Source organism: Salvelinus fontinalis, chromosome 35, assembly GCF_029448725.1.
Source record: "Salvelinus fontinalis isolate EN_2023a chromosome 35, ASM2944872v1, whole genome shotgun sequence".
Lineage (NCBI taxonomy): Eukaryota > Metazoa > Chordata > Actinopteri > Salmoniformes > Salmonidae > Salvelinus > Salvelinus fontinalis.
Genome location: NC_074699.1, coordinates 21,757,210 through 21,771,136, shown reverse-complemented (window position 1 = coordinate 21,771,136; position 13,927 = coordinate 21,757,210). Strand labels below are relative to the sequence as shown.

The following is a 13,927-nucleotide window of genomic DNA, read 5'->3' as shown; positions in this document are numbered from 1 at the left end:
ACAAGTACACTCCGTTAAGACGAGGGGGGGGGGGGGCGTTCTGTGCATATTTGTAAACAACAGCTGGTGCACGAAATCTAAGGAAGTCTCTAGATTTTGCTCGCCTGAAGTTAAGTATATTGTGATAAATTGCGGGCCACACTACTTTCCTAGAGAGTTTTCAGCTATACTCTTCGTGGCTGTATATTTACCACCACAGACAGATGCTGGCACTAAGACCGCACTCAGTCAGCTGTATAAGGAAATAAGCTAACAGGAAACCACTCAGCCAGAGGCAGCGCTCCTACTGGCCGGAGACTTTAATGCAGGGAAACTTAAATCAGTTCTACCAAATTTCCATCAACATGTTAAATGTGCAACCAGAGGGGGAAAAAATCTAGATCACCTGTACTCCACACACAGAGACGCGAACAAAGCTCTCCCTCACCCTCCATTTGGTAAATCCGACCACAACTCTATCCTCCTGATTCCCGTTTACAAGCAAAAATTAAGCAGGAAGCACCAGTGACTCAGTCTTTAAAAAAGTGGTCAGATGAAGCAGATGCTAAACTACAGGACTGTTTTGCTAGCACAGACTGGAATATGTTCCGGGATTCTTCCGATGGCATTGAGGAGCACACCATATCAGTCACTAGCTTTATCAATAACTGCATCGAGGACGTCGTCTCCACAGTGACTGTACGTATATACCCCAACCAGAAGCCATGGATTACAGGCAACATTCGCACTGAGCTAAAGGGTAGAGCTGCCGCTTTCAAGGTGCGGGACTCTAACCCGGACGCTTACAAGAAATCCTGCTATGCCCTGCGACGAACCATCAAACAGGCAAAGCGTCAATACAGGGCTAAGATTAAATCATACTACACTGGCTCCGACGCTCGTCTTATGTGGCAGGGCTTGCAAACTATTACAGACTACAAAGGGAAGCACAGCCGCGAGCTGCCCAGTGACACGAGCCTACCAGATGAGCTAAATCACTTCTATGTTGGCTTCGAAGCAAGCAACACTGAGGCATGCATGAGAGCATCAGCTGTTCTGGACGACTGTGTGATCACACTCTCCGTAGCCGACGTGAGTAAGACCTTTAAACAGGTCAACATACACAAGGCTTCGGGGCCAGACTGATTACCAGGATGTTTGCTACAGGCATGTGCTGACCAACTGGCAGGTGTCTTCACTGACATTTTCAACATGTTCCTGGTTGAGTATGTAATCCCAACATGTCTCAAGCAGACCACCATAGTCCCTGTGCCCAAGAACACAAAGGCAACCTGCCTAAATGACTACAGACCTGTAGCACTCACGTCCATAGCCATGAAGTGCTTTGAAAGGTTGGTAATGGCTCACATCAACACCATTATCCCAGAAACCCTAGACCCACTCCAATTTGCATACCGCCCAAATAGATCCACAGATGATGCAATCTCTATTGCACTCCACACTGCCTTTTCCCACCTGGACAAAAGGAACACTTATGTGAGAATGCTATTCATTGACTACAGCTCAGCGTTCAACACCATAGTACCCTCAAAGCTCATCACTAAGCTAAGGATCCTGGGAATAAACAACTACCTCTGCATCTGGATCGTGGACTTCCTGACGGGCCGCCCCCAGGTGGTGAGGGTAGGTAGCAACACATGTGCCACGCTGATCCTCAACACTGGAGCTCCCCAGGGGTGCGTGCTCAGTCCCATCCTGTATTCCCTGTTCACCCACGACTGCATGGCCAGGCATGACTCCAACACCATCATTTAGTTTGCAGACGACACAACAGTGGTAAGCCTGATCACCGACAACAACGAGACAGCCTATTGGGAGGAAGTCAGAGACCTGGCCGGGTGTTGCTAGAATAACAACCTATCCCTCAACGTAACCAAGACTAAGGAGATGATTGTGGACTACAGGAAAAGGAGGACCGAGCACGCCCCCATTCTCATCGACGGGGCTGCAGTGGAGCAGGTTGAGAGCTTCAAGTTCCTTGGTGTCCACATCAACAACAAACTAGAATGGTCCAAACACACCAAGACAGCCGTGAAGAGGGCACGACAAAGCCTATTCCCCCTCAGAAAACTAAAAAGATTTGGCATGGGTCCTGAGATCCCCAAAAGGTTCTACAGCTGCAACCTCGAGAGCATCCTGACTGGTTGTATCACTGCCTGGTACGGCAATTGCTCAGCCTCTGACCGCAAGGCACTACAGAGGGTAGTGCGTACGGCCCAGTACATCACTGGGGCTAAGCTGCCTGCCATCCAGGACCTCTACACCAGACGGTGTCAGAGGAAGGCCCTAAAAATTGTCAAAGACCCCAGCCACCCCAGTCATAGACTGTTCTCTCTACTACCGCATGGCAAGCGGTACCGGAGTGCCAAGTCTAGGACAAGAAGGCTTCTCAACAGTTTTTACCCCCAAGCCATAAGACTCCTGAACAGGTAATCAAATGGCTACCCGGACTATTTGCATTGTGTGCCCCCCCCCCCCCCCACCCCTCTTTTTACTTTGCTGCTACTCTCTGTTTATCATATATGCATAGTTACTTTAACTATACATTCATGTACATACTACCTCAATTGGACTGACCAACCAGTGCTCCCGCACATTGGCTAACCGGGCTATCTGCATTGTGTCCCACCCACCACCTGCAAATCCCTCTTTTACGCTACTGCTACTCTCTGTTCATCATATATGCATAGTCACTTTAACCATATCTATATGTACATACTACCTCAATCAGCCTGACTAACCGGTGTCTGTATGTAGCCTCGCTACTGTATACAGCCTGTCTTTTTACTGTAGTTTTATTTCTTTACCTACCTATTGTTCACCTAATACCTTTTTTGCATTATTGGTTAGAGCCTGTAAGTAAGCATTTCACTGTAAGTTCTACACCTGTTGTATTCAGCGGACGTGACAAATACACTTTGATTTGATGTGCTATTTGGTTCCTGAAAGCTGGACGAGTTGTTCTCACTGTGTACCACTTGAGGTCTCTGGAAGAGAGGTCGCGGTCAAACTCCCATAATGCAACTTTCTTGACACGTGAAAGGAGAATAAAGAATTCAACTCTAAATTGGGTGTAAAACGTGTGGTGCTGATCACTTAAGGAACATGTGTATATGGTGCTGCCTGTCTAAAAGACGTCTGACATGTAGAAATGTGAGGAAAGACAATGTGAGTTCACAGGTTGAAAGCTCCTGTAGACCTTTGAGTCTAGAATTACTGTATACAGGTTCTTACTTGACAGAAGTGTAATCATCTAACACTGTCTTCTGTTTGTGCAGTTGATAGAGGGAGCCACTGGAGAACAGAAGAGCAGCCTCGGAATCACAAGCCTAGATTACTACAATTACCTCAATCAGTCTGGATCCTACAAAGTGGATGACATCAACGACAAAAGTGATTTTCAGGAAACTATGGTACGTTTACTTGGTATCTTTCCATTGTTATTGTTCTCTCTCTCTCTCTGCCTTTCTTTCTCTTCTTCTCGGCCTCTCTTCCATTCTCCACCCTGTACTGCACCTGTTTTTGTTTTACCAGTGAAACCACAAAAGGAGTAATTAGAGGACATAGTTTAGGTACCACAGCAGTAAGTACAGTGTCTTGCAAAAGTATTCACCCACTTGGCGTTTTTTCCTGTTCTGTTGCATTACAACATGTAATTTAAATAGATTTTTATTTGGATTTCATGTAATGGACATACACAAAATAGAAAAAAATTACTTGTTTCTAAATAAAAAATAACTGAAAAGTTATGCGTGCATATGTATTCACCCCCTTTGCTATGAAGCCCCTAAATATGATCTGGTACAACAAATCACCTTCAGAAGTCACATAATTAGTTAGATTGCACACAGGTTGACTTTATTTAAGTGTCACATGATCTGTCACGTGATCTCAGTATATTTACACCTGTTCTGAAAGGCCCCAGAGTCTGCAACACCACTAAGCAAGGGCCACCACCAAGCAAGCGGCACTATGAAGACCAAGGAGCTCTCGAAACAGGTCAGGGACAAAGTTGTGGAGAAGTACATATCAAGGTTGGGTTATAAAAAATATTCAAAACTTTGAACATCCCACAGAGCACCATTTTAAATCCATTATTAAAAAATTGAAAGAATATGGAACCACAACAAACCTGCCAAGAGAGGTCCGCCCACCAAAACTCACGGACCAGGCAAGGAGGGCATTAATCAGAGAGGCAACAAAGATAATCCTGAAGGAGCTGCAAAGCTCCACAGTGGAGATTGGAGTATCTGTCCATTGGACCACTTTAAGCCGTACCCTCCACAGAGCTGGACTTTACGGAAGAGTGGCAAGAAAAAAGCCATTGCTTAAAGAAGAGAATAAGCAAACATCTTTCGTGTTCGCTAAAAAGCATGTGGGAGACTCCCCAAACATATGGAAGAAGGTACTCTGGTCAGATGAGACTAAAATGTAGCTTTTTGGCCATCATTGGAAACCACTATGTCAGGTGCAAACCCAACACCTCTCATCACCCCGAGAATACCATCCCCGTGGAGCATGGTGGGGGCAGCATCATGCCGATGTTTTTCATCGGCAGCTGACTTGAAAACTGGTCAGAATTGAAGGAATGATGGATGGCGCTAAATACAGGGAAATTCTTGAGGGAAACCTGTTTCAGTCTTCCAGAGATTTGAGACTGGGACAGAGGTTCACCTTCCAGCAGGACAATGACCCTAAGCATACTGCTAAAGCAACACTCGAGTGGTTTAAGGGGAAACATTTAAATGTCTTAGAATGGCCTAGTCAAAGCCCAGACCTCAATCCAATTGAGAATCTGTGGTATGACTTAAAGATTGCTGTATACCAGCGGAACCCATCCAACTTGAAGGAGCTGGAGCAGTTTTGCCTTGAAGAATGGGCAAAAATCACAGTGGCTAGATGTGCCAAGCTTATAGAGACATACCCCAAGAGACTTGCAGCTGTAATTGCTGCAAAAGGAGTAAGTACAAAGTATTGACTTTGGGGGGGGTGAATAGTTATGCATCTTCAAAGTGGTAGGCATGTTGTGTAAATCAAATGATACAACCCCCCCCTCAAAAAAATCTACACTGCTCAAAAAAATAAAGGGAACACTTAAACAACACAATGTAACTCCAAGTCAATCACACTTCTGTGAAATCAAACTGTCCACTTAGGAAGCAACACTGATTGACAATACATTTCACATGCTGTTGTGCAAATGGAATAGACAAAAGGTGGAAATTATAGGCAATTAGCAAGACACCCCCAATAAAGGAGTGATTCTGCAGGTGGTGACCACAGACCACTTCTCAGTTCCTATGCTTCCTGGCTGATGTTTTGGTCACTTTTGAATGCTGGCGGTGCTCTCACTCTAGTGGTAGCATGAGACGGAGTCTACAACCCACACAAGTGGCTCAGGTAGTGCAGCTCATCCAGGATGGCACATCAATGCGAGCTGTGGCAAGAAGGTTTGCTGTGTCTGTCAGCGTAGTGTCCAGAGCATGGAGGCGCTACCAGGAGACAGGCCAGTACATCAGGAGACGTGGAGGAGGCCGTAGGAGGGCAACAACCCAGCAGGAGGACCGCTACCTCCGCCTTTGTGCAAGGAGGAGCACTGCCAGAGCCCTGCAAAATGACCTCCAGCAGGCCACAAATGTGCATGTGTCAGCATATGGTCTCACAAGGGCTCTGAGGATCTCATCTCGGTACCTAATGGCAGTCAGGCTACCTCTGGCGAGCACATGGAGGGCTGTGCAGCCCCACAAAGAAATGCCACCCCACACCATGACTGACCCACCGCCAAACCGGTCATGCTGGATGATGTTGCAGGCAGCAGAACGTTCTCCACGGCGTCTCCAGACTCTGTCACGTCTGTCACATGTGCTCATGTGCTCAGTGTGAACCTGCTTTCATCTGTGAAGAGCACAGGGCGCCAGTGGCGAATTTGCCAATCTTGGTGTTCTCTGGCAAATGCCAAACGTCCTGCACGGTGTTGGGCTGTAAGCACAACCCCCACCTGTGGACGTCGGGCCCTCATACCACCCTCATGTAGTCTGTTTCTGACCGTTTGAGCAGACACATGCACATTTGTGGCCTGCTGGAGGTCATTTTGCAGGGCTCTGGCAGTGCTCCTCCTTGCACAAAGGCGGAGGTAGCGGTCCTCCTGCTGGGTTGTTGCCCTCCTACGGCCTCCTCCACGTCTCCTGATGTACTGGCCTGTCTCCTGGTAGCGCCTCCATGCTCTGGACACTACGCTGACAGACACAGCAAACCTTTTTGCCACAGCTCGCATTGATGTGCCATCCTGGATGAGCTGCACTACCTGAGCCACTTGTGTGGGTTGTAGACTCCGTCTCATGCTACCACTAGAGTGAGAGCACCGCCAGCATTCAAAAGTGACCAAAACATCAGCCAGGAAGCATAGGAACTGAGAAGTGGTCTGTGGTCACCACCTGCAGAATCACTCCTTTATTGGGGGTGTCTTGCTAATTGCCTATAATTTCCACCTTTTGTCTATTCCATTTGCACAACAGCATGTGAAATGTATTGTCAATCAGTGTTGCTTCCTAAGTGGACAGTTTGATTTCACAGAAGTGTGATTGACTTGGAGTTACATTGTGTTGTTTAAGTGTTCCCTTTATTTTTTTGAGCAGTGTATTTTAATTCCAGGTTGTAAGGTAACAAAATAGGAGAAATGCCAAGGGGGGGTGAATACTTTTGCAAGCCACTGTAAACCTGCGTTTCAACCCTGGGTTCATGTCTCCTGTTCTGTCTCTGTCTCTACCAGCATGCCATGGAGGTGATTGGCATCTCAGGGGAGGACCGTGGCCTGGTGCTGCAGATCGTAGCCGGAGTCCTGCACCTTGGGAACATCAACTTCAGGGAAGCAGGGAACTACGCCGCTGTTGAGAGCGAGGAGTGTACGTACCAATCCTTGTAACTTTGTTTATGTAGAGGGCTAGGTAGAGCTTGTTGCTTGCACCAATCCAGTCCTTTCACATCTGAGGGGAGTCAACAGGGTGTGGGAAGGGAGAAAGGGGTCAGACTGTCTCTCTGTGTCTCCAACCTGCAGACTGGCATGTCCCCCTAGCGTTCCTCTCCAGTGTCCTGGGCTGCTCTTTATGGGACAGGTTAGGTTAGGAAGCACATTCCTCAGGACGCTGTGCGGACTGTTTTCAATCCCCAAAGCTTCATTGTGTTAATGCAGGGCTGCAGCCAAGCTCCAGGCCACGCTGAATTACCAGAGAAAGAAAAAAAAAAATTCAATGTCTTAGCACATTACATCACAGACTAAAATTACTCAGAGAAATGCAGCCTCTTCCTGCCCCACTCATACTCTCCCCCCGCCCCGCCCCTCTCTTCCCCTTCCTCCCTTCCTTCTTCTCTTCTTCCTTGCCCGCCTCACAGCCACCCATTCAGGCTGAATTATGCAATGTAGCACCTCTGGTTAGCCAGGTACAAAGCGGCGTTGTGTAGAGTCTCTGCGTTTCCTCTCCCCCCTATCTCACTTCCTGTCTGACTGCAATGTGTTTCACATATCAAGACCCCTGGTGCTCCATATAAAACCACACCAACACAAGTCTGCATAAACATCTGCTCACGCTCAGCCAAACAAATCCCTGCCTCAGATCCACTAGAAAAAACACTCCCTTGTACTGTACATATAAACCTCTAACCATCCATCAGACTGGTATGGATCATTATTTTGGGTATAGATGAACTGGCTGCTCGTCATTGATACTATCTATATCCTCTTTGAGGGAGAGGGCTACAGTAGGAGATGCAGCATGGTCCTGAGGATAGAGGTGGCCTGTGCTGTGGTATGGAGTACAGTCGGTCACACCCTAATTTCCCAAACGGTGGCTATTTGATCCGTCTGATGCATTCTCAGACACTGTCAGACCCAGAGACTGAGAGCAGTTTCCTTCTGGGGGAAGTGACTCAGTGTAATGAGGCAGGGAGGGGCTCTCAGGAGAGTCCTAATGGCCCTCCGAATGCTCAGGCCTCTGCTAGGAGAACCCAGTTGTTGTGGCTATGGCAGGGAGGAGGGAGCAATGAGCCATCACCAGACGTGATTGCTTTCCGTTTTGTTGTTGAACCCTTTGTTTTATTGTATCCAACGTATTCAGAATGTACTGGTGTTTTGTTTCATGAGGAGGGTGTGTGCCACACATCTGTAGAATGTCTCTTTCAAGTGTTCCTGGTCCCGTGTGGCTCAGTTGGTAGAGCATGGCACTTGCAACGCCAGGGTTGTGGGTTCATTCCCCACGGGGGACCAGGATGAATATGTATGAACCTTCCAATTTGTAAGTCGCTCTGGATAAGAGCGTCTGCTAAATGACTTAAATGTCTTCATTCTCTCTTGTCTCTCTCTCTCTCTCTCTCTGCAGTCCTGGCCTTCCCTGCGTTTTTGCTGGGGATTGACCAAAAGCGGCTGAAGGAGAAGTTGACCAGCAGGAAGATGGACAGCAAGTGGGGCAGTTCCATGGAGTCCATCGACGTGACACTGAATGTGGAGCAGGCGTGTTACACACGGGACGCCCTGTCCAAGGCCCTGCACTCACGTGTTTTTGACTTCCTAGTAGAGGTATGAATGGACACTCCTTCTCCATGACCTGTTGACCTTTAGAATAATACCCGGTCCTCTCCCTTCATAAATGGGCAAATGTAACAAAGCATTTGTTTTCTGTTTCAGTCCATCAACAAAGCCATCGTGAAGGTTCATCAAGAGTTTAATATTGGCGTGTTGGATATCTATGGATTTGAAATATTCCAAGTAAGTTTTCTGTAGATTTGCCCTTTTATCTTTTATGATTTACATATGGAAATCCTAGCATAAGGGGATACATGGTCACTACATCTCAATAATCATAGTAAAGTTTGGGTAGTTAAAAAGCTTAAAGACATGGATCAGACCGATTTGGTAAAGTGTTCGGATTATGTCCCATCTCTTGATTGGGACAGCATTCTTTAATGGACTTTTCTAATCTGATTAGCTGTTTGTTTAGGTTGCATTATTGGGGGTCTCACTGATGCCCCCTGAAAAGGACTGGCCTTGATTAAATAATGAAACGTAGTGTGTCTACAGTCTCAAACCATGATGTACCTGTCCTCTGATACCTAACATGAGCTAATGTAAAGCTGTAAGTTTAGATAGCATACAACTGTTATCTAAACAGTGGCTGGGTCCGTCCACAGTCCTTATGTTAATACACAGGCCTATTACGAACAAAGCACAGAGAAAATAAACCTCAGTGCTCAGAGGGCCTGAGAAGGGAAATATTGGGTTTCTTTAGATAAAACATTAGTCTCAGGTCCCAGGTCTATTGTGGTGTAAAGTATTGTGGAGATGTTTTCCTCCAGCCACGCCAGGCTGACTGGTAGATATCCTCACCTCATAAACAGGGCCCATTCAGGAAGCCCAGAGGAGTTCCCCAGCTCTCTGTGTCCGTACGGATGACTTCACTCTCACAGACTCTCTGGTTTATCACTAATGCATCATCTCTTTCTGTGTAGAAAAATGGCTTTGAGCAGTTCTGCATCAACTTTGTGAATGAGAAACTGCAACAGATCTTCATTGAGCTCACGCTTAAAGCTGAGCAGGTAATGTTTTGGGCATTTCACTCATTGTTCTCACACCTTTTCACCAGCAGAAGTTAGTTGTCTCATGTTTAAGTAGAGAATCATCATCTGACCAATCACTTTCCTCCCCCCTCTCTCTCTAGGAGGAGTATATACAAGAAGGCATCCGGTGGACTCCTATCGAATACTTTAACAACAAGATTGTCTGCGATCTCATTGAGAGCAAACTGGTAAGCAGAGTCCCCAGTGCCCACTATTAATTGAATGCACACTTTGAAGTCACATATACATGGGATAACAGGAAACAGTTGTGAAACTACTTTAGATAGATCTGTAGTTTGTTATGCCTGCCATCTTAATGCTCCAAATAAGAGCAAACACTCTGCCAATTGAGTCACAGTAGGGCCACTGAAGCCTCCCCACTCTTCCCATGACCGGCAGTCTAACATCCTCAAACGTGCCGACTTGCCTCTTAATTTGATTTATCCGTCCCGCTGAGAGGCTTAATCCATGAAATCCACAACAAGGGCGACCCTTAAACGAGCTGAGATCTGAGGCAGCCAAGCGGGGAGTCTGTGTCCATTCTCTGACTCCTCTGTTTTAGACCAAGCCCAGTTGGCTACATCTGTGACTGTGGTAACTTTACCAGAGCTGCATTTACACTAGTGACAAAAACCTGTGTTCTCTGTTTGTGACTTTGCCACAACTAAAGAGCCAGAGACACTGCAACGACTGTCACCAGTGAAGGCCACTGGCTGCCGTGTCCATGGACACGGTGTGGAGCCAGATAGGGCAGCAGCTGTGTGTGTTGTGATGACATCATTCAGTGTGGGTGTGTGATGTTCTGAGATGCAATGCGGTCGCTAATTGTGAATTGGCTCTGCTGTTATGCTTTAAGCTGGTGGAGTACACAACGAATACTGTAACCCATGTTTATCACTTTAGTCTATCGCTGACATTGATGTATTTATGTGGAATTCAGAAAGAGTGTACTAGTGTGTGAAGAAAGTTGGCATTGTCAGTTATAATCAAGATGGTCATGGGGGATATGTTAATGTTTTAGATCTGATGTGTCGTGGCTGAGGTTATTCTCTGTGCTCATCTCTTTGGTTCTCCTCCCAGAACCCCCCTGGCATCATGAGTATCCTGGATGACGTGTGTGCCACCATGCACGCGGTGGGCGAGGGGGCGGACCAGACCATGCTGCAGAAGCTGAGGGTGGCCATCAACTCCCATGAACACTTCAACAGCTGGAACCAAGGCTTCATCATCCACCACTACGCTGGCAAGGTCTGCAACACTACAGTATACCTCTTCTCCTCTCCTCTCCTCTCCTTATCCCGCTCTCCTCTCGTCTCTCCCCCTATCTTTCTCTCATTCTGTCTTTCATACTGTTGTGCTCTTTCTTCTCATGTCGTCTCTCTCTTCTTCCAGTCCTTTTCTCACTCTTTCTCCATTCCTCTCACTTTCATTCTCATGGTCTGTGCTGTGTGCTTCAGATGCGTTTGGGTCTCAGTCTGGTACACATGCCACAAGTCCTAATGAACTATGTCATAATCAATCAATCAATCAATTTTATTTTATATAGCCCTTCGTACATCAGATAATATCTCGAAGTGCTGTACAGAAACCCAGCCTAAAACCCCAAACAGCTAGAATGCAGGTGTAGAAGCACGGTGGCTAGGAAAAACTCCCTAGAAAGGCCAAAACCTAGGAAGAAACCTAGAGAGGAACCAGGCTATGAGGGGTGGCCAGTCCTCTTCTGGCTGTGCCGGGTGGAGATTATAACAGAACTATGCCAAGATGTTCAAAAATGTTCATAAGTGACAAGCATGGTCAAATAATAATCATGAATAATTTTCAGTTGGCTTTTCATAGCTGATCATTAAGAGTTGAAAAACAACAGGTCTGGCACAGGTGGCGGTTCCATAACCGCAGGCAGAACAGCTGAAACTGGAATAGCAGCAAGGCCAGGCGGACTGGGGACAGCAAGGAGTCACCACGGGCGGCAGTCCCGACGCATGGTCCTAGGGCCCAGGTCCTCCGAGAGAAAGAAAGAGAGAAGGAGAAAATTAGAGAGAGCCAAGATTTTCAAAATGTTCATAAATGACAAGCATGGTCAAATAATAATCAGGAATAAATCTCAGTTGGCTTTTCATAGCCGATCATTAAGAGTTGAAAACAGCAGGTCTGGGACAGGTAGGGGTTCCATAACCGCAGGCAGAAGAGTTGAAACTGGAATAGCAGCAAGGCCAGGCGGACTGGGGGCAGCAAGGAGTCACCACGGCCGGTAGTCCCGACGTATGGTCCTAGGGCTCAGGTCCTCCGAGAGAAAGAGAGAAGGAGAAAATTAGAGAGAGCCAAGATTTTCAAAATGTTCATAAATGACAAGCATGGTCAAATAATAATCAGGAATAAATCTCAGTTGGCTTTTCATAGCCGATCATTAAGAGTTGAAAACAGCAGGTCTGGGACAGGTAGGGGTTTCGTAACCGCAGGCAGAAACAGTTGAAACTGGAATAGCAGCAAGGCCGGGCGGACTGGGGACAGCAAGGTGTCAGCATGCCCGGTAGTCCTGACGTATGGTCCTAGGGCTCAGGTTCTCAGAGAGAAAGAGAGAACGAGAGAATTAGAGAGAGCATACTTAAATTCACACAGGACACTGGATAAGACAGGAGAAGTACTCCAGGTATAACCAACTGACCCTAGCCCCCCGACACATAAACTACTGCAGCATAAATACTGGAGGCTGAGACAGGAGCGGTCAGGAGACACTGTGGCCCCATCCGAAGAAACCCCCGGACAGGGCCAAACAGGAAGGATATAACCCCACCCACTCTGCCAAAGCACAGCCCCCACACCACTAGAGGGATATCCTCAACCACCAACTTACAATCCTGAGACAAGGCCGAGTATAGCCCACAAAGGTCTCCACCACAGCACAACCAAGGGGGGGCGCCAACCCAGATGGCTTGGAGGGGTCCTAAGTCATCATGGCTTAGAACATTCCTACAGTACCAGCCCAGACTATAGTGGCTATACCAATGATCTATACACACTCTATGTATATGAAGCTGTAGTTGGGAAGCAAGCTTAAAAATGCAACATTGGTGGTCTTGCAGAGAACCTGTCATCAATCGATTCTCTTTTGTCAATTAATTCTTTGTTGCTGCTCTTAACATTCTCTGTTAATTTTGTTAGGGCACCTGGACTGAGCTGACACAACTAACTGCTATCTGAATGGGTTAACTGTGTGCTGTGATCGTCACTAACCCTCTAACATCTCTCCTCCAGGTGTCCTACGACGCAGAGGGCTTCTGTGAAAGGAACCGTGACGTCCTCTTCAGTGACCTCATCGAGTTGATGCAAAGCAGCGAAATGTAAGTCACTTATGCAAGTATTAGAGAGCATATGCAGCTAGCTGTTCTTTCTGAGACCGGGCTGAGCATTTTGTTTAGAAGTCCACAAAGAGAGATCATCTATTATGATGTATATGAATGGATGCATCTGAAGGAGACTTGCAGTCTACTAGTGCAGCTGGAAAGGCAGTTCAATAGGAGTGTGCAGGGCTGGAGGTGCTCTCCCCTCTCTTGGGGGTTTGCTCAGGACTTCTAAGGTCTGGCGAGTGTCCTACTGTCTCCCTAGGGAGCTACATTGAGGAGTAGACTCCCCTGACCGTCTTGTGCGTTCCTAGGCCTCCATTCAGCCGCCAGTGGCCATCTGTGCAAACAGCCCCCACAGCCTCTAAAGCCTTTTTGTGTGTAGCCTGCAGGGGGGCCTGCAGGACGGGCCATGCCAAGACCCCCCCCCCCCCCCCACTCCCCCCCCACACACACACACTTATAGACACACAGACACAAATGTGTGGAGGGAAAGGAGCCTCATTCCTTAGCACAGCAGGTCTGCTCAGAGAAGAAAGAAAATATCCTTATAGTCAGCTGGACATTGTTAGTGTGCTGCTGGTCCATCTGCACACACAAAGCCCACTGATCCTCCCTTATGTCCACATGGCCTAGATTAAAAAGTTTAAGACCAGACAAATACTCATGCAGGGAAAGATGGTAGCCCTCGTGTAAACGTTTGCACATTTTGTGTCCTGACAGTCCCTGTATTTGTTTTACTTGACTAATATGTTTGTCAACAACAAATAAATAATTCCTTAAGCAGTAGATTTCTTGAACTTGAACCTTGTTAGTTGTTATTTACAACAGGTTTATTTGAGGACTGCAAAATGAGCACTTTGAGCACTTCAAGTGATAAACAGAAAGGTTACGATCAGAACTATTGAGAGGTTCTGGAATCCCAGCAACTATGTGCTACATTCTGACCAGCACACATCCATCATGGGTTAAGAGACCATGTT

General features: G+C 47.0%; 1 protein-coding gene across 2 annotated transcripts in view; it reads left to right on the top strand.

Moving 5' to 3' along the window:
• Positions 1-13,927, top strand: part of LOC129834547 (unconventional myosin-Ie-like) — a 71,488-nt gene that overhangs the window by 42,386 nt on the left and 15,175 nt on the right. For both annotated transcript variants that reach the window (XM_055899644.1, XM_055899643.1), the window contains exons 8-15: positions 3,279-3,413; positions 6,770-6,902; positions 8,373-8,569; positions 8,678-8,758; positions 9,499-9,585; positions 9,708-9,794; positions 10,687-10,854; positions 12,859-12,944. In XM_055899644.1, coding sequence (XP_055755619.1) covers positions 3,279-3,413; positions 6,770-6,902; positions 8,373-8,569; positions 8,678-8,758; positions 9,499-9,585; positions 9,708-9,794; positions 10,687-10,854; positions 12,859-12,944 — 974 coding nt within the window. The remainder of the gene's footprint in view (positions 1-3,278; positions 3,414-6,769; positions 6,903-8,372; positions 8,570-8,677; positions 8,759-9,498; positions 9,586-9,707; positions 9,795-10,686; positions 10,855-12,858; positions 12,945-13,927) is intronic.